Below are 20,465 nucleotides of genomic sequence, written 5' to 3' on the forward strand. Positions count from 1 at the left end.
TATACTGTTTATATAATATCTTGATGCACTGTTTGCACTTTGTTTTGTTTCTTACACTTGTTTTACAATCGAGAGACTTTCTGTAAATAAGAATTCCATTGTGCCAGTACTGGTTACATATGGAAATAAAGTTCAAGTTCAAGTTCAAGCTTTCTGTAGCTGCTGATCAGACCTGTGAAGCGGTTAGGAGGTATTTTGGCCCATTCCTCTATACAACACTGTTTCAGTTCGTTGTATATTTCAGTTCACTTCATTATATATGTAGCGGCAATGCTTGTTAATAAGACAGAATTAAGTGTTGCTGTGCTTTCCCAAATGAGGCCCCATCTCTCTCTTCAAGTTCAAGTTCAAGTTCAAATACCAGCTCCCCAGTATTACTGTATTTTCCATGTCCTGTAACAATCATGTGACTTTCTGTAAGAAGTTTAATCGTTAGGGAGTAAACTGGCATTGCGGTGGCTCGGTTGCTAAGGATCTGCCCCTGTAGCTGGAAGGTTGCCAGTTCAAATCCTGCCTGCCAGGAGCAACACATGCTGCTAGGTTTGGGGAATTGGGGTGGCTCACGATCTGCGCCTGTGGCTGGAAGGTTGCCAGTTTGTATCCCGCGGCCGGCAGAGGAATCCTACTCTGTTGGGCCCCTGAGCAAGGCCCTTAACCCCAACTGCTCCAGCAGTGCTGTACAATGGCTGACCCTGCGGTCTGACCCCCAGCTTCCCTCCCTGTCTCATGGAAAGAGCAAGCTGGGGTCTGTGAAAAGATTAATTCCTAATGCAAGAAATTGTAGAGGGCTATACAACTGTATAGGGATAAAGTAAAAAAGTATCCAAAGTGTCAGGGATCTGGCAGGTAGTTCTTTGAGGATCCTGTGCGTAGCCGTGAATTCTGGGGGATGCAGAGGCAAACAATCCAAAATCATCATCCAGAAGCAAGGTGGATAGGAGAAGCTGGAGATCAGTTTATCAGAATGAGCCGAGACAATCCGAAAGGCGGAATCTGAGAGACGAGATCAAAAGTCCAAAAACCGGGAAATCCAACAAGAAAATAATGCTTTTCAATAGTGAGCATGGTTTGGTGCTTTAAATACTTTAATAGGGAGAGGGCCGTGGTTGGATAACTGTTCAGGAGTGAGAGTCTGTGGAAATGTGCTGGGCTCAGTCAGGAATGGGATTGTGAAACAGTGGGTTTGGGAATGTAATGGAGTCTGCGAGGGCGTGTGCAGGACATGACACAAAGGGAAGCTATTATTCAGAATTCATTTCCAGTAACAATACTTACTATTTATTCAAGTTGTCCAAGAGCAGGAGATGCAAGGAAAACATTCACCATAATGCTCTCTTGCCTTGTGCTTTCGCAATTAAACTTTTTTTACAGTAAACCAACAATTTGTATGTTTTACCTTATGATATCCGGCAACATCTCTGACATTCAATGTCATGACTCATTAATTCTGCAGTAATTGCTGGGCTGGTGACTATGCTTACAAAGAGTACAAGGGTAACAGCTATGATTTCAGCGAAGAAAGTGCAGACTTCAAGCTTTCTTTGTTACACATTCCAATGACTAGATAACATCGTGCTGTGTAGATAAAGACTTCTATAAAGCTTAATCCACGTTTTGCCGGACAAGACACCTGCTCTCACCTGGGTGACTTGGCCCTGTGTGTCCAATTGTTTTGCAGCAGAAAACCTAATAATTGATTATGAACATCTTAAAACATAGGACTCTGCAACTTGATAACAGGAAAAATTATATCAATTCTGTGGAACGGTATGTGATCACAAAGAATAGAGGGAAAGTGTTAATACAATCCAGAGTGGAAAAGAATTGTTTCATACAAACTGTTAAGTATGGGTAGCCTCAAATGTGCCGGGAAGCTTGATAAATATTTGCTAAATACAGTTCAGGTGGGTAGCTGCGTCAGCATGTGTAGGTTGCAAAGGAACAAGTAACAGGTTTATTCCAAGTTGAAAAGAGAAGACAGAAAACACATAATTTCAGCCGTGGAGCTGTGATAGTCACGGTTCCGCGCGGGGTCGTGCCCCCCGCCGCCCGTTCCGTCCCCCACACCTGGGGCGCGAACCTGGGTTTCCGGTGTAACGCTACAGGGTGTTGGTGACCTCAGGCAGCTGAGGTCCCTGCTACGTGCAGTGAGGGCACTGACATCACCACACTAGCTCCGCTACAGAGCCTTCTTCAGGTGTGAGAAAGACAGGACAGTCAGCAAAGATAATGTAGCAGGAGAACAATAATAATAATAGATAAGCTTTATTTTATATAACACCTTTAAAGGTGGCTTCTCAAAGCGCTTTACAGAATGACAACAACAATAAATAAGAAGACTACACAAGATAAAACACAATTACAATACACAGAGGAGACCGTGGATGGGGGTACTAGGAAAAGCAGAGGGGTGAAGAATGGAACCAGTTCAGTGAAGGCTCTTCTAAAGAAGAAGGTTCCGAGTCTGGATTTGAAAGAGTTTAGAGCAGGTGACTCTCTGATATCCTTGAGGAGAGAGTTCCAGAGCTTGGGGTTATAACAGGAGAAGGCCCTGTCACCCATACAATGTAAACGGGCTTGGGGGACAGTAAGGAGACCAGAATTAGATGAGCGAAGGTTGCGAGGTGGGGAGTAGGGCAATAATAGATCAGACAGGTACTGAGGTGCCAGGCCATGTAGAGTCTTGTAGGTGAGCATGAGGATTTTAAAGTCCACAAGGAATTTGACCGGAAGCCAGTGCAAGGACTCCAGGATAGGAGTAATGTGATCACTTGCACTAGACCTGGTCAGGAGTCTGGCTGCTGAACTTTGGACATACTGGAGTTTGTTCAATGTGGATTTAGATATCCCAGAGAATAGAGCATTACAGTAGTCAATTCGAGAGAACACAAATGTGTTGATCAGCTTTTCAGCCACAGTTAGTGATAGCATAGGGTGTAGTCTAGCGATATTTCTGAGGTGAAAAAAATATGTTTTAACAATATGCCGCACATGTGGGTCGAATGTTAAGCCAGAATCAAATATAACCCCAAGGTTTTTTAATTTAGATTGAAGCTCAAGAACAGAACCATCTACAGATAGGGTTACAGGACTGGCTTTTCAAAGTTGATGGGGGTGCCAATAAGCATGACTTCAGTCTTATTGCAGTTAAGATGAAGGAAATTTTAAGTGGGTTTCATGCGTGTAACTAGTTTATTGAGGGATGCTGAGTCAAGAAGAGAGAAGCTGGAGAGAAGGGAACCAGAAAAGTTGGATGAGGAAGGAGGAGGTATGCAAATGATATGCGTAGTGGAGAGAATGTGATGCCGGATATTGTCGATCTTAGAACTAAAGAAATCTAAGAATGTGTTGCAAAGTTGCGATGAGGCAGATAATGTGGTGGGGCAGTTTGGCTTGAGCAGTCTGTTGATGGTGGAGAAAATATGTCTGGGGTTGTTTGGGTGATTTTCAATGATGTGAGAGAAGTGGGTGGATCTAGCAGATTCTATAGTAACCTTATATTCAGATAAGTAATCTCTCCAAGCCTGATAATGTACATTTAGGCCAGAATGACGCCACCTACGCTCAAGTTTGCGAGAGGCTGCCTTCATATTTTGCAAATGGTCGTACCAGGGGGCAGGGAAAGCGAAGGAGATGGTGCGAGTTTTTAAAGGAGCAAAGGTGTCAAGCGCAGATAAAAGAGCACTGTCAAGTAACTGTATTTTGTCCTCTAGAGGGTGAGAGGAAGAGAAACAGGATAAGGTGGACAGAACAGAATTTGCCTTGGGTGATCGATTGATTGCCAGTTGCGGACATTAACAGAGTGGGGGGGAGTGTTAGAAACAGGTAATTCCAGATTGAAGAGAATGGCTAAGTGGTCAGAGAGGCCTAGATAAAGGGGAGAGCAGTGGGAGACAAAGGAGTCATTTGCAATAATTAGATCTAAGGTGTGTCCTTTGTTATGTGTAGGGGTACAAACAAACTGAGTGAGGTCAAAACATCCCAATAGAGAAAGGAGAACAAAAGCTGGGAGAGAGGAGGGGCTGGAGGCAGGAGCAGGGAACAGGCAGAGCGGCCATTTGTTCCTTTGCTAAATACAGCTCTCTACCCCTGTTCTGTGTGCTTTGAATTTGTTAATTGAGTGATTCTGTCCTGTTTCTGAAACACAGTAATTTGATGACTTGCCATGGTTTCTGCTTCATGACAAGTTTGAGCAGGAATATTTCCAGGCCCTTTTTGCAATTCTTTTGTTTCTTGAATATGCCGAAGGGGGTTAATGAGGCAGGCATGGAAAACGAAGATCAGGAAATCCCTGCATGACTATGTTTCGTTAATCCTCCAGGTGCCTGTATTTGCATGCATCGAAAACTTGTCAAGACCAATGTCCCGTCTTTGCAGGTGCATGTGCTCTGATGGCTCTGTACACACCTGCACTTCACAGAGCTCAGATTTTCATCTGTTTAGCCGAGGTCTCTTGAGGATAGTTTCTGAATTTGCTACCTGCATGTTAAGGAGGTAGAAGGGAGGTACTGTATTTGTACACCTGTATGTGTGATGTGAGGTGATGATTTATGCTCTTACCCCTTCTGGAGTATATCGTACAGAGGGAGGGACTTTCTTCAGGTGTCTGCTGACTGTAGGGCAGATTCTCACAATAGGAATGTCTTACCTGTGAGGGAGCTTGGAATCTGGCTGTTGGCTTCTGTGTCGTGACATACCCTTGCCTTAAACAACTCACCTGTTTTCGTCTTCGGCAGAAAATGTGAGTATTTCCACAGCTGGTATTTCTATTCGTTTCACCTTGAAACACCCAGTAACCTGGATCTTTTTCCAAACATAGATGTTCTTTTTTTATTAGGCAGGATTTACATAAGGCATAATCCGCAGGTCATGAGTTTGCTCTCTGTATGAAAAAGATTTAATCTCTGAGATGAATTGGAAAGCAACGAACATACTGTCTGCATTTTCAGATGGAAATAGATGTTCTTTGATAAAAAGAATAATGGATTATTCAGTGCCTAATACAGTTTTACATTTGTGTGGATTTGCTCTTTTCTAAATAACAACAGTTGAGATCAGTTTGTATCCAAACTCTGAAAAAAAGTGATCTTGGAGTTATGGTTGTCCGATCCTGAACAAATAGGTTTAGAAAGAAAGATATGCCTGTTTCCTACAACTAGAATTGTAAATCACATGGAGACTACATATTAAATTTCACCAATGAAAAATATCCATTGTCAAAAACCACATCCTGGTCTTTAAACCAGTTTTTCTTTTTTGTGTCTTAAGATGTTCTCACTATCTATATGCTGATGATTTGCTACCTCTTCTGTAGTGCTTTGCCTTCACATGACAGGCACTATATACAAATAAAACAAAATTATTGTCTCTTATTCTCAGCAACTAAAATGCATTTCCAGAGTTCAGCATAAAACCTTCTCCGTTGCAGCCCTGTACTCTGAATCTCATACTGCAACTAATCTGTTAAAAGCCATATCCTTCTTTGTTTCAAACGGAAGAACTCTAACAATCCCTTCATTTTATTCTGGTCTATTGATTTTGTCAGCACTGATTAATGGTGTTTCAAAATTACTGCACAGTTTTTATTCTAATTCTGAAAGTTACTTGGTCTTCTAATCTTCTAACAAAATGGGTGCATGCAACACCCTCTTGTCATTTCTGCCTAAATATACTTTTTATATTTTAAAATATGTATTTGTTTTAATTTTATTTAACTTTACACAAGTAAAATAGAGAAGCTACAGGGTGGATTAATCATGAGGTACCTGCCAAGTTCTTACTATCAATGTGCAAACAACTGTTTCCTTATTAAATTAATTTTAAATAATCATTAGAAGAGCTATCTCATGGGTGTGTATTTGTTCCTTTAAAATACAAACAGAGAATATCTTGAGCCAGATTAAATATTCACTGTGTCCTTCCTTCATAACTGAGAATGTGATAACTCTTTACTCCTATCTAAAACTAGCTACTGTATCTAGAGTCCAGTATAAGTTCTTATATTGCTATACTGTATGTATAGTACAATCATTGCTTATCTTATCTTTTCTCATTTTGGAATACAGTATTTAATCAGGTGTGTTTTTCTTCACTGAAAGTAAAGTGCAGTAAATACCTTTTTTTTTACAACAGAAAGATAATGCACAATGTTATGAATCAAATTCATTAAAAAATATATTGTTTTGTTTATTGAGATATATCATTGAATAAGAGAAATAATATTATCAAAGATGTGTCCTGGCATTTCACAATCAGTATCACATGCAACCTTTCATACATTATCCCTTTAGTACGTTTAAGTGTATGCTATTAAAGAAAGTCTGGAGTCTTCTCATGCATATGTGCACTGTTAATACATAATCACTGCCAGATAATTCACATTAAGAGATCATTACACACAAATAAATATCATTTGCAATCCCTATAGAGTTACCATGCAATGCACACAATTTCAAAATGTTTCCTATTTTAAAGCTGAATTGAGGCAAAAACATCTTATTAGTTATTTTAATATTACACTGCGTTTTGAAAACAGAAACATTAAGCTCCTCTAGCGTGCTCAACAGGCACAATGTTCAGTTATTACTGAGACCCATGAATAGGATAGTACAGTGCAGGGATATTCTTGACTTGGGCACAATTTGCAGGCCGATTGCTTTGGCCCATTTTAGCAACGTTAGGCTGTCTTCACATGCTTGAATGTCCCTTTAATTTCAGCTGCCTGCTGAGAGAAAATGGGATCTAGCTGCCGTTGCCTTGACAGCTGCTAGTGGTAAACCCTTAAAGCTGTTCACTGCCTCTCCACGTTGTCCTCAATGCATTCATCTTGAATCTCCTGAGTCACCATCTAGCAAGCTACTCTGCCATATGCTAGCAGCCGTAACTCCCACTTCTCTCACTTTCTAGGCGTCTCAGCAGGATCTGCGGGAAGACTTTCTGCAACGTCCTTCTACTGGCAATCTTTATGGTAATCTTTGCCATGGTGCAGAAGGTCATCCTCCAAAGTGCCTTCACTGAAAAGACAGCCCGGGACATATCCGGCGAGCGCGTCTACGTCCGTGGACACATTTCCGTCTGGACCGGGGGCAGGAATGAGTCGGTCACTGAACACAAGGTGGTCAGAGCCTGGGATGTGACAGATGCCCACTGCTCGGCCAACACCAGCCTGGCTGCCTTGCCGTGGTTTGCCGAGGTGGGCGAGCGCACCCAGCAGTTCCTGCTGTACCGACACTGCAGGTACTACCCTATGATCTTTAACCACCCAGAGAAGTGTGAAGGGGACGTCTACCTCCTTCTAGTCATCAAGTCCATGATCCCTCAGCACAGACGCAGAGAGGCCATCCGGAAGACCTGGGGTGAACAGAAGAAGGTGAATGGCAAGAAAGTCAGGCTGGTCTTCCTGGTGGGGGCAGCCACCCTGGGCGAAGAGCACGTCCACCACCAGAAACTCCTGGAGTACGAAGACAGGCTCTTTGGGGACATCCTGCAGTGGGACTTTAAAGACACCTTCTACAACCTGACCCTGAAGGAAGTCAATTTCCTGAAGTGGTTCTCCACCTACTGCCCCAACGTGCCGTTTGTCTTCAAGGGCGATGACGACATCTTCGTCAACGTGGAGAACATCGTCGAGTTTCTGGAAAAAAACGGCAGCAATCCGGACCTTATTGTGGGGACACTCCTCTACACCTCCCCGCCCGTCAGAGAGAAGAATAACAGATACTTCGTCCCCGCCGAGATGTTCAATGAGACCTTTTACCCGCCGTATCTCAGTGGAGGGGGGTACCTCATGGCTGGGCCCCTGACTGTGAGGCTGCACCTGGCCTCTGAGCGCGTGGACCTCCTGCCCATTGACGATGCCTTCGTGGGCATGTGCCTCAGAGTGCTCCACGTGAGCCCCAAGGAGCACAGTGGCATCAAGCCTTGGGGGATCCATGAGCCTGGCAAAAAGAACGAGCTCAGCAAAAACCCCTGTTTCTATCGGGACCTGCTGATGGTCCATAGGTTCACCCCCGGAGAGCTGCTTCTCATGTGGAAAATAATGAAGAGCGATGTCATCTGCTCGCGGGTAAAACACTTCGGGTAGAGGCTCGAGGTCAGAGCGAGCCAAAGTGCCTGCTCTGACCTCCTCCCGTGGGGAAGATCACCTCCAAGTCTGCAGGCAGGTGGGAAAGACCCCACTGAGGTGGCAAATGTGGCAGGGGGCCTAGCGTGCGAAAACTCCAAACCAAATCCTATCTTAAACCCGAGGCAGCGATTCCCTCACCCCGTCAATTCTGTTTGGCCAGGTACACTCATTCCCCTCCTTCTTTTTAACAGCGTCCCGACACAGAAAGCAACCGAGGCCGATATCCAGTCATAGCCTCGTGTACAGTATATACTGACGGAGCATGTCACCGGCGACAGCACTCTCCAAACAGATATCTTCCCAAGATGCTCAGTACGCACTCTTCGTACTCTGTCTATACAGGGATCCGGCCACGGTGACCGGCCCAGGTGCAGCCAGTTCATTGGTTTCCTTTAGGAGACTGTGAGAAATGCACTTCTCTCCATGTGCCGTCACAGCCGTCTGGCGACTCAACCCCATCTCCATCTGTCTGCCCTGCTACAGCAGAGAAAGCCCCTCACTTCTGAAACTGAAGCACTGTTGAAGAAAAGGAACTGCTGTACAGATATAAACACCTGCAGCTTAGCTTATAACGCTGAAAACAGCACCATAACGGCAATCAGGCACGTATCCATTTGTCCTGTACAGCCCACCGTGTCTGAACAAGCAGAGCAGAGTGCTGTGGCCTTGTGGGACAGAGAGATCAGGCTGACAGAGCTGCAGACACACCTCGCTTTGAGATGTGCTGACGAACAGCTCACTTGCTCCTCGAGGCACCAAACTGCAGAGGTGTCGAATTTAAAAAATCACCATTGACCCAGAATGATAAAAAAATGACATCATAATTATGATAATTATATGTTGTTTTTTTAAATGACAGACGTCTTAAAGTGTCTTTAATAAACACTGGGGACACATCAGCACTCAGCAGCACACACCCAGAAAGGCAGCTTCTCCTGTACATGAACTGTTCCAGAATAATAGCGCTTGGAAACAAAGTCCTGCTGCTCCCGACAGCAGATGAGTATTTTGGGGAAAAGCACCCGAAGTGGTGCAGTGAGTAGTGGTTCATTTAATATTCACACGACATCCAGAAGTAAAGAAAAGCTTAATCCATTGAATCAGCTAAAGTAAGAAAACTAATTGTTTCAGAGAAAAGAATGTCAGCAGTTGCATGTCAATTTGCTTAAATGGTATGACGCAAATGCAAGTGCCGAGCAATTTGTTTTTTTCACCGGGGTTAGTTAGTGCACTGATCCTAAATCAGGATAATCAAACACTAATCACTAGTCATCACTTGTCCTCCTGACTCTCACAAAGAATGGAACTTGTGCCACAACCCTGGCACTGCACAGCCTCTGGCTAAGCAGAAAACGCCCTTTATGTTTTACAATCTTGCAGTTTTACAGCCGATGTTCCACTGAGCCACACCTGCTGCATGCCTCTGTACCCACCTCTGTAGAGTGAATTCCTAGCTGAGACAGGGTAGAATTTGCAAAATTCCAGTCATGCTGTCTCTAACACCTGAGCATTAAGTGCTGCAATAAATAAAGACTCAACAGGACAACGCGAGAATGTACACGAAAATACATTTACTTGGAAGTGAAATTCAACCAGTCTAACCCAGTGGTTCCCATTGCATTTCGTTCCAGCCGAGCCCTCGGTTACGCAACCAAACCCTTCACTGACTTAATAATAATAATTAGATTAATTGTAACTGTTTGTTCCCAACTCTGAAACAGGTTGGAGGTTTAACTGCTGTATTTTGTAAGTGAAATGAAATCCCATAGCACTAGAAACTACATACATATATTTAATTGAAGCAACGTCTTGGATCAAGTGAGGCTTCAGTGTTCTAATGGAGGTAGGCTGGAATGAAAACCAGCGGGTGTGTGGGGCACCAGGACCAGGGTTGGAAACCACTGTTCTAAAAGCTTGTTATGCAGGCCGATCAGTAGCTTAAATACCATTTTAATGTACCTTGGGATGAAGTTGTGTATTAATCACTGGTATCTTGTCTTTAGGTACTGTAGGTTATCGATCAGTTGTGCTAACTCTAAGGTCTTGCCCTGTTTCTTGGTTCTGCTTGGGTTGTATAAGGCCCTGGGCTCATAGGTATAGGTCCAGTGTCTGCCATTTTACAGGCATGCTTTATGGGGGGAGTTTTGTTCTCAAATTTCTGTTATTTTCATTTCTGAGACTGTCCTCATTGTGAGAAACAGTATTTTCATGTAACCATTGCAACCTTTCCTCTATTTCGTTTTTCGAATGTCTATTCTTTCGTATTCTTGTGGAACCTGTTTTCGTATCTTGTTTTCCGTTTGAGCTGTCAGGGTGAATATTTCTGAAGATGCATAGGAGGTGTGAAGGGCGAGTCTGAACTTTTGTCCAGCAGAGCAGAATACAATAAACTACTGCTGACAATCATTGTGACAGGCAGAGTTCAGTTTCCCCATTGCTGAGGTACATTCCATCTGTGTAGGAGGGCATCTAAAGTGGACCTTGTCTGGTGAGATGGGAGCAGAACTTTCATTAAATGTTATACCATATTTGTAAATGAAAAGAAAAATAAAAAATTCATTTGACCTGCGCCTGTTGTGTTGTTCTTTTCAGCGACCTGGTAGGTTAGAACAACTAACAATATACTACTGTATATTCTATACTTATAATATACTACTGTGTATTAAGATGGTTACAGCACCACCAGGGATGTTTATAGAAATAAATATGTTTATAGAGGAAATTTACTCACACTGTGTACACAAGCTCATCAGGAGAGCCAGCTCTGTCATTGGGTCTGACCTGGACCCCTTGGAGGTAGTGGCTGAGAGGAGAATGGTGTCCAAACTAGAGGCCATCATGGACAGCATCTCCCATCCCCTCTATGACAGGCTTGCAGAAATGAAGAGCACGTTCAGCAATAGACCGATTCATCCACGGTGCGACAGGAAGCGCTACAGGAGGTCATTCTTGCCTTCTGTCATTAGACTGTACAACGCATCCACCTTGCGTCTGGGCAGAGGCAACAGCGACAGTGACCTGTTTCTGGACTGAACGCATCTACACATCTACTGCTACATCTGTTCTCTTTCTTTTCTTTTCCCGTTTACAACCGTTTTTTGTGCAATATATGCCAGGGACCTGTGCAATACATTTATATTTATATCTATATCTATATTTATATTCATATGTGTGATATGATTTTTCCGCATACTGTTCTGTTCTAGTTTGTTCTTTGTGTGTCCGGACTGTGAGTAACTCTTTTAGTGCACCCCTCACTGTACTGATTGTATTGTATGTATTGTACTATTATTATTATTGTGTCATTCGTTACACTGTGGCTGAGTTGTCTGTGTTAAGCTGCTGTTGCACTGCAATTTCCCTCACGGGATCAATAATGTATCTATCTACACTGACTGCCAAGCTAAAACACAGTAAACATTCAATCTTGACAAGTTTACTCATGTAGAAAGTGTTATGACTGGTTTCTTGTAGAATCTCTTGGCAAGCATTTGACTTGGGAAACTGTCACATTCTCACGAGGGCTCACGGTTTTCCAGGGCTTGCTGCACTGATCGGACCTCCTTGTGGCAGATCCGTCTAAATCCAATTTATTACTCAATATTTCCTTCTCTTTTTAATCCCGAGACACGTCTCCAACGGCACTTCTTCATTAGTCTTTTCACCCCTTCCTGTCTGCACTGCCATTTCCTGATCTCTGGTTCATGGGGCAGGTGTCTCAGCAGCTTTTCTGGGTGGTCATCTCTCCCTGGAATGCTAAGCCTGTTTGCACCCCTTTCCTTGGTTATCGGCACCGGGATTCCTCTCTAAGGCTGAGATACCCCAGCGTTCTCCTTCTTCCTGGGAGCTCGGCACAGAAGGCGAGGATGCCCAGCTCCTGATTCACTAGGGTTCTTCACCAACCACCTTGCCTCTTCGATTCACGCAGCTCAAGCAGTCTGCTCTGTCTCCAGTCCAGGATTTCACATCACTCTGCACTGCAGAGCTCTGCTCCCGTCTGGCCCAGCGCCGAGGGTTCCGGATTCTGGTCGTCGGTGTCAGGAAGCGTTTATCAGGACCCTATGCAGACAGTAGAATCCGGAAGGGAGTGCAGGAGACTAGGATCAGGGCTGGTAGAAGAACAGGGGGGCGTGTCGACGGTGCACTGTCCGTAGGGAAATCCAGAGTGGGAGCATAAGTCCAGAGCCGGGTACTCCATCCAAGACTGACAAGACAAAAGTTAAAAACCGGAGCGGGATCTGGTGAAGGGTCGGTGAAATAAAAAGGGGTAACGGGGCCAGGCGCTCCAAGCCCCAGACCCAGATGGTCAGGACGCCGTTGCGAAGCCTATGCCTTCGAGCCACTCCAGGACCCGCTGGCAGGCGGGCTTCCGGGCGTCCATCTTCCAAAACTGAGCCCAGAATGGTAGGAGCATCTGGCTTTTATAGGAAGGGGCTGGATAAGAGTCAGGTGCAGGATAATCAGGCAAAACGGGAAAGAGCCGGAGCACCCTTAAGAGGAGGGATTTACGGTCATGACACGCGGGCTGGGTTGAGCAGCTTAACTTGAAGCTGGCATGTTGGTCACCAGAGATGCAGAGACAGCATCTCCCAGACCATCGCGCTTCACTTGTTTTCTTCTCTTGCTGACCGGCTGGGACAATCCTTGCTCCTCTGGCCAACTCCGTTTTATTTTTTTCTGTTTTCTTTTCCATTACTGACCAGCCTGGGCTGATTAATCTCCACCAGCCAGCAATAAATTATCTATTGTCACCTTTCTTGTTTCCTGTTGGCTTTCACTTTCACTCCATCCTGGAGCGCTTGAATCCCAATCAGTCAGGTCTCTTTGGGTGTTTCGACACTCTCCGGTCTCTTGCACTTGGGTTCTGACTAATCACCACCTGAGCAGCTGTATCCAGCTGCATCATAACAGAAAGCTTATTTCTCTTTCAGTATACTTGTCCACACACACTAAAGTGCAGGATTCTTATATTATACAACTCCCAAATAAATAAAACTTTCCCTCATTAGGAAGGTCTGATTCCTATTACTGAAGGAAGTCCAGAACGTCCTCCTGCCCACTTAATGTCTTAAATGATCCAAGAAACTGTGCATCAACAACATAGCCTGGTGAAGAGTCTTCTATTACTGCCAATGATGCCTATCCAGCTGTAATCCACAGCCTACATTGGTGTGTTAATCTTGAAGACATTTTATCTTTTACCCATCAGTTCTTTAAAGATGCCAATCATTCACACCTCCCCTCCATTCTCGATCACTCTCACCATTTGATTTGGGAAATTATCCAAGCTGCTCAGCTCCAAACTCCTCAATGTTATTTTGCGGTGAGAAGACATGGTAGCCATCAAGATGTGGGCTCCTCTGGTTGACGAACAAACTCAAGCAACCATGTCACTGTTGCTCAGATGAAGAGGAGGATATCCAGCTCAGGCACTGAAGTCCAAGCCATTTTGCTTCCATTGTAGGAAAAGAGACTAGAGGACACAAGATTTCATCAAAACGAATCTATATTTATAAATTGTGCATATTACAAAACATTCACAAAGTACTGTATCCACCCCATTCCTTCCCAGAATGAAATTGAAGATGGAAGGGTGCAAGAGTGGTGTTTTTCTAAAAGCAGAACAAAACAAATAAAACTGAACAGTCTCTCAGCAGGTCTAAGCCTGGTTTCAAATGAAAAAGCATGCAGCCAACAACAGGCCTTGGGCCTGATGTGCGGAGGAAAGATAGGCTGTGTTACATCTTGCCCAGCCTTCTGCAATTTGGTCCACAAAATATGCAAGACCATGAACACCCTCCAGGAGAGATGAAGGGCCTCTGATCTGCAGCAGGAGAGGGAGAGGGAACATCAGGATATGGGGGGAACTGAGAGTTGTGTAGGGTCTTTAAGGTTTCCAAATCTGCAGTCATTAGAGATATGGATCAGAGTCTTATGCAGGTTGAGACAAGGAATTAGGTTCTATTTAAAGGAGTGAGAGGGGAGTACCGTGGGAAGGATTTTATGTTTGAGGGATCAGATGAAACAAGTTGTTTTGTTGTAGCCTGTCTCTTGCTAGCTTCACAGAGTTCACGAAAACACAACAGCAGAGGATGGCAAGACCCTGTCAATCACAGAGAGGAGAAACGTGTTAGGAAGAGAACTGGTAGAGCAGAGCAAGACCTGAGAGAGAGGAATAATTTAAGGCCAACTCCTAAGAAATTACCTTTAAAAAATGTTGTGAAATACACTTCATGTAGTTAATCTCTCAGTTGCATTGGGTATTTCACTGTGGTAACAATGTCAATAAACCAGTGGTCAGTACTGTAACAATTCTAGAAAATGTGCTGCAAACAACCAAATGAGATTTGAGTGTGAATGAAACTTGATATTCAATTAGGATACTGAAATGCAGCACCTATGTTTAAGTATATACAATTTAAGTATCTAACTATGCACCCCTTGATAAGCATTAGATGTACTCCACAAGCTCCCACTGTCTATTTACAAGACTGGAAAGGTAACAGCTCCTCCTGATCTATACTACCAGTAGATTACCACTCCTAATGGAAGGGATAGGACTGCAATTTTCAGTGTCTGTCTGGAAATTGGAGATGCCAGAATCTACAGGGCTGTAAATAGCTATTGCTCCTTCCTTTTTCACTGCCCCATACCACCACCATACTAGCTCTGTGATGTTCTCACCAGTAGCACTGCAGTTCCAATGAAGGATCCAAGGAAGATTTTGCCAATGGCTTCATCCAGGCTGCTCAAGGTGTTAGGACAGGTCTGTAAAACAAAACATGGATGTACGTGAATGATCCATGTGGATGTGCAGAAGTAAGCAAGTGAAGAACAAGATGGTTGTACAAATAACTCGAAACACTTGAACTTACTGGCGTTGTGATTGCATTCCAGAACCCATCTCTTCCTGGGCATGTCTCTTGGACAAAGGGCTCCAGAATCCCGCCAACTCCACAACAGTCCAGCTAGACAGAGGCAGTAAATTACATGAGGAGCAGTGGTCACTTGCCTGCCTCCAAACCTAACTAAGAAATGACAGGTACTAAAGCATACAATCCCTCACAATATATTATTCCTCGTCACTCTGACTCTAGTCTCCAAAGAGCCTCAGTCCGGCAGGATAACACTATTATTATTGCTCTGCCAGCGTGGCGGGGCAGGAGTACATCATAATTTTGACAGTTCTGTTTTTATATAGGACGTACCATGCGTTGAGCCAACATCAGGGACAACCGGAGGAATGTGTTGTGTTTATTCCCAACATATTGAACATACACACAAGTGTAGAAGTCACTTAACTGGGCAGCCACCTAGAGGACAAGAAGAATCTGTTTAGAGACCTCTGACCTCCAGCGCTGGGAGATTTCCAGAGCCATGACCACACATATGGACCCTTTAGTTACAATTTACAGCAGAACAGTATTTTTCCCCCATAGCTGTACTGTAGATTGTCAAGGGATTTCTATTACTCTACTGCACTGGACTACAGTCTAGACATTTCTGGTGGTATCATCATGGTCCAGTGTAGTAAAGGTACAACCAAGAAATGCCACAAGCAAGCCATGGAGCAAGTACAAACATGTTTAATGCATCAACCTCCCCCCCCCCCCCATACAAGAGGACAGGGGCACACAGTGAGACAAAACCATAGCCAGATCAAACCTACCTTCTGCCGACTGACATAAGCAGAGATTCCCACAGCAATGGCCATACCCAGGGCACTGCTAATGATAGAGATGTACTGTGAAAAAGAAGAGGAGGGAGTGAGACTTCAGAGCACGACAGGATTTCACTTTACAGCAACAGGTCGAGACTCCCCTGGAACGCCCTTATTCAAACAAATAGGGTAAGAGCCTCCTCTACATGAATGAAGCAGTACAGGTGCTGCTGGCAGCCCCTTTAAATCAATGGAGAGCAAATGAAGGTAGGAGGGTTGTGAAACAGATATTTCCACGCAGCTCCTTCATCCAGCTATGTATCTGCCAGGGCCTTCACAATATCCACAGTCATTTCAAGAACTCAAACATGAATATTCTATTGGTATAGAAATAGTGAGACAAAGGTTGGAGTCTAAAGGACTTTGATCACAGCTGTTGGCAGCTGGTTCGGTGAGGGTGTGCAAAGGTAGACATCGCCATCTTGTGGCCAAGGCAACCCAGCTGCACTGCTGAGCCCTCACGCAGGCAAATAACATCAAAGACACGGCCTTGAAACAGAACAGCCTTACTGCCACCTGCTGGAGAGCAACTAGAAAACAATCCCCTCTTACAGTACAATGACCTCAAGATCAAGCAGGTTTTTCGTAAGACCACAGTCAAAACACTGATCAGAACCAAGATATCCTACAAAGATTTATTTGTAAATCACGCAGGACAGCAAAAACAAAAACTTTGCCTTGCATGTCTTACAAATATTTGATTCCAGACCCACTGATATTCGTATCCCAGTTTCCTTAAATCAAACACGAGGGAAAACGTTTTGGCATAACATGGATGCCAACCCAGCTATAGCAAAATGAATGCTCCTTGAATTGGTGCCTGCATTGGAACACCAATGTTTTGATGTCGAATTCCCCATTCCGAACCCAATGAACCTCTACAGTAGCCAGTGAACCATGATCTGGGAATCTGAGCTCTGCTAAAAGATTTAACCACTGACATCCAGCAGGTGTCTATTCACACAGGCACTACTCTGTCAGTCAGCCACAGCTGGCTTGGCACCAGTTTTGTGCTGAAGAATCACCTTCACAAGAAGATGGATCATGAATGAGACACGAACTTCAGCCACATAAGAGTCCCTCTTTGTTTATTTCCCCCACTGAGAACATCTCACTCACCGCTTTGTAGATGTCGATGGACTTGGAGCACTTTGCTACGTCGACCATTATGATGGCCACAATGAGGATCAATCCCATAATGATCAGTAAGATCAGCCCTGGGAGGATGGAGAGAGGGACAGACACTGGAACCATCAGAACAACTTGACATGGCTTCCCATAACACTGGATTTGATCACACCTCGTTGAAAGCTAGGAGCAGCAATTCCTGGATTTTCTCCAAGTTCTTTTTGTGTGTCCACAGGGGTTCAACAATCCACTAAGGAACCCCTCACTTTATTAAGTTTAGAATTAGTCTAAATATTTCTCTTCTTATTTGACAGGCAGTAGAGAAGGAATGTGGGCCGAGACTAAGCTCAGGTTGAGAAGGGCGTGACAGGTGTCTCCTTCCACTGGAATGGTGGGAAGGGAGGAGGCAGGGCGGGAGAGCGGGAGGATTGTGTTATCACCAGTGGAGCGCTCACTCTCGCCGCTCAGACACGGGAGCAGACATGCAATGCCAGCTGGTTCCTCCGGTTGGCTCCCCGTGAATCTGTGCCCACATCTGCTGCTGGGGTGCTCTTGGTGTCTCTGTGCAAGCGGGTTCCAAGCTTGAGCCGGAGATCGAGGGGGTGGGAGTGTGGGAAGCCATCACAGGGTGCGCGCAAATCTCGCGACTACTTTCAAACAGCATTCGCAGCACGGAAGAGAAAACACAACAGTCTTTCAGAAACAGAGGAAACTCACCAATCATGATGATCTCATAATGTCCCGTCATCTGGAAGAACTGACTGGACTGGGCCAAAATGACCAGCAAGCTGCCTCCGACCATCAGCAAGAGTCCCTCCAGCTGCAGGTGTGGGAGAGGAAGCAATGTGTCACTATGGGGGTCCCCCAGGCTCCTCCTAAAGCCCTGATCATCCCCGTTCCTTCACTGAGAGCAGGGACTGGATCTCAAACTGTGGGCCGCAACCCCTGTCCCGAGCAGGGCCCCCCTCTGAGTGAGCTGAGGAACCAGCATTATCCTAGAGAGACGCCACACCCCCATTATTCAACAGTGCAGTCCTGTTTCGGCTGGGTTTAACGCAGCTTAAATTCTAATTATGAGGGAAAGGCTTCAAAGTGAAGAAACTTCCCACCCTGGGAGTTGGCGTGTTCTTTTCTCACACTGCAGGTATTGGATTTCCATTGATGATGCCCACAGGGGCACCGGTTAGGGATCGGACGTGGGATCCCGGCACTGTTCCCTCTGGACCGGGACCTGCAGGACCACCAATGGCCCAGTAGGGGGGCTTCAGTGGACACTGCCTCCTACTGACTGAGACATTAAACTGAGTTCCTGACCCCTTGGTCACTGGTTTTTCAGCCGAGCAGTGTTAGTGTCCACTTGAAACTGATCAGGTGCACCTAAGGTTTTTTTTTCTTTCCCTGATACCTCCTATCCCTACCACATCTCCTTATGTTATTCATTGTGTAATCTTGCGAATTGTAAATTGTATCATTCATTGTATTCTACTCTGTAACCTTAATTCTCCCAACGTCTGTCTTCTCTCTCCTTGTGAGCTTGCGGAAAAAGCACTTCACTGCCGACAACTGTGTGCTGTACTGTCATGCATTTGATAAATAAACCTTGATTGATTGATGGATGGATGAAATGGGTCCTTTAATATATGTGGCGCACTCTGGGACCCTCTGAGGAAGAAAGTGCTACTGCAATCCAATTCGTTGATTCACCAAAGGACTTCAAAGGTCTTAATTTTACTTACAGTGCTTTATTGATACGGATTCAAGCACTTTAGATTAGTATCACCTCACGTTTTAAAAAAATAGTTAAGTTGATAGCTTTCCAAAGACATTTCAAACACCTGCAGCAAGAACAGAATAGCAATTTGACTTTTTCTTTTGCCAGTTTTTACCCTCTCTCCTTTACACAACCACTACCTATCAGAAAGCGAGAGCGGAAGTGGGACAGGTCTGTGCGGGTACGGAGCGGCTGTGCTGCGGAATAGATTTGAATAAAAAAAAAACTGCCCAGGTTTATCGTTTGTGAAATCGCGAAGGGGGAGGGGCGATTTAGTCTCAAACGCTCAAAATCAGAATCGAAAGTAACGTGACTGAAAAACCGCGGGTTTGGCACCCAAAACCTTTTCTGAAACATACAGTATAACACCCCGTATAACACATCTGGAGCTGCATCCCCTTTGACGCACAGACTGAAACTGCAGCCCTGTTCTCATAGGAACTACTGTGAACTGTCACTCTGATGAAGGCGATGAAGTGTGTGTCAAGGAACATTATAGCGCCGTAATTTTCCCCCATTAATTGAGGAAGACCTTCAGGCTGCTATTATAGGAAAATTAGTCACTATTTACAAAACGGTCTTGTACTCTGGGAGTCTGAGGGACAAACTCCTCTTCTCATTTCGGTTCGAGTTTCTGAGGTAATCAGAGATTCTCGGAGCCCCACATATCCCTCCCCTCCTTATCGTTATCCAAACGCCCCTGATTCATCCCATAGGAACGTCAACGATCGTCATCCGTGCGCCTGTGTTCCGAAGAAGAAACGAAACTTAAACCCACCCGGGGCGCGCAGTTTGGTTTCGGGGGGGATGTGGGGTTTTGAACAGAGTGCGGCCCAGCTTTAGTCTCAAGAAAACGTTCACAAACAGCCGGCTCCTGAACTGCAGGTGTAGAAAGATCGCTCCTTTGAAAAAGCTGACCAACCGTAATACTTTTACTCCGAATAAAATGATATTCCGCCTTTAGAGTGGAGCCAAACTGAACAGTCGGGGCACTCTTAGATTTCAAACTTCTAACGTTGAAGATTTTTTTCCCCCTCAGATTTGGTTGACGTGATGACACCTTCCAAAATAAGCACAAACTCCAATGAAAAAGAGACTAGTTTTTTTTAATATGGATTTTCAGTGTGTAACGTAAACGAATCGCTTATTATACAAAATATTGTACGGATGTGCAATAGAAAAGCATTAAACCCTTTTTTGTAGCCGTATATCTGTGGATCTGTAGGTGTTTGTGCGAGCAGCGGAGCAGGAAAGTCCCTGAGCCACACTAATCCCGATAAAAACGACTTCGTGAGAAAAGTCCCATCTCACAGAAACCTGAAACAGGCTACCCAAAGCGCCAGCTTAACCTTTACACTTCGTCAGAACTGCGGGAGAAAAGGCTGGGATTGTGTACAGGACACATGTTGCCACCGAGCTCTGAACACGCGTCGCGATCTCAAACCCATCGCTTTGCTGAGCGCGCTACTCACGGCCAAGATGACGTTCAGAAGGTAAAAGAAGATCTTTGCCGCGTAACCACAGCCGTCCAGCTCCATGGTTCCAATACAGGGCTCGGTTCTGCGGGAGAAATGCCGGTCCTTCACGCGGAGAGTTTCCAGATGCGAATGAATTGCCCGTGTCCCAGCAGGCGCGGTTAGATACACCGTTATCCGAGCTGACTCTATAAACACGCCTTCCACGTACAGTAGCAGAGGGGCGGATAGATACAAAAAAGAAAA

General features: G+C 44.8%; 2 protein-coding genes across 3 annotated transcripts; one reads left to right on the top strand and one right to left on the bottom strand.

Annotated features, from left to right (window-relative positions):
- The first annotated feature begins 4,359 nt into the window (after positions 1–4,359).
- LOC102698126 (UDP-GlcNAc:betaGal beta-1,3-N-acetylglucosaminyltransferase 7-like) lies at positions 4,360–10,689 on the top strand. The gene is made up of 2 exons (XM_015340689.2): positions 4,360–4,741; positions 6,907–10,689. Coding segments are annotated over exons 1-2 (1,179 nt in total). The 5' UTR covers positions 4,360–4,739; the 3' UTR covers positions 8,084–10,689.
- Positions 10,690–13,613: 2,924 nt separating this feature from the next.
- Positions 13,614–20,418, bottom strand: LOC107076602 (CD9 antigen-like). Of its 2 annotated transcripts, XM_015340691.2 has the most exons (9): positions 20,217–20,418; positions 17,691–17,793; positions 16,965–17,062; positions 15,795–15,869; positions 15,334–15,438; positions 15,001–15,093; positions 14,810–14,893; positions 14,114–14,228; positions 13,614–13,949 (listed from the first exon to the last, which is right to left on the bottom strand). In XM_015340691.2, the coding sequence occupies exons 1-8, from the start codon at positions 20,280–20,282 to the stop codon at positions 14,127–14,129; spliced, it is 726 nt and encodes a 241-aa protein (XP_015196177.2). In that variant the 5' UTR covers positions 20,283–20,418; the 3' UTR covers positions 13,614–13,949; positions 14,114–14,126. The 2 variants fall into 2 exon arrangements, with proteins under 2 accessions (XP_015196177.2, XP_069042627.1); XM_069186526.1 differs by having other exon boundaries at positions 13,614–14,228; positions 20,217–20,417.
- Between the last annotated feature and the right edge of the window lie 47 nt (positions 20,419–20,465).

Source organism: Lepisosteus oculatus, chromosome 3 (assembly GCF_040954835.1).
Source record: "Lepisosteus oculatus isolate fLepOcu1 chromosome 3, fLepOcu1.hap2, whole genome shotgun sequence".
In the NCBI taxonomy this organism is placed as follows: domain Eukaryota; kingdom Metazoa; phylum Chordata; class Actinopteri; order Semionotiformes; family Lepisosteidae; genus Lepisosteus; species Lepisosteus oculatus.

Bases quoted from the DNA above. Each gene is read 5' to 3' on its own strand.
- LOC107076602 (XM_015340691.2), bottom strand. From the start codon at position 20,282: ATGGAGCTGGACGGCTGTGGTTACGCGGCAAAGATCTTCTTTTACCTT. The intron at 17,794-20,216 runs GTGAGTAGCGCG...CCACACCTGCAG, and splicing joins TTCTGAACGTCATCTTGGCC to CTGGAGGGACTCTTGCTGAT. The intron at 17,063-17,690 runs GTGAGTTTCCTC...CCATCCTCCCAG, and splicing joins TTATGAGATCATCATGATTG to GGCTGATCTTACTGATCATT.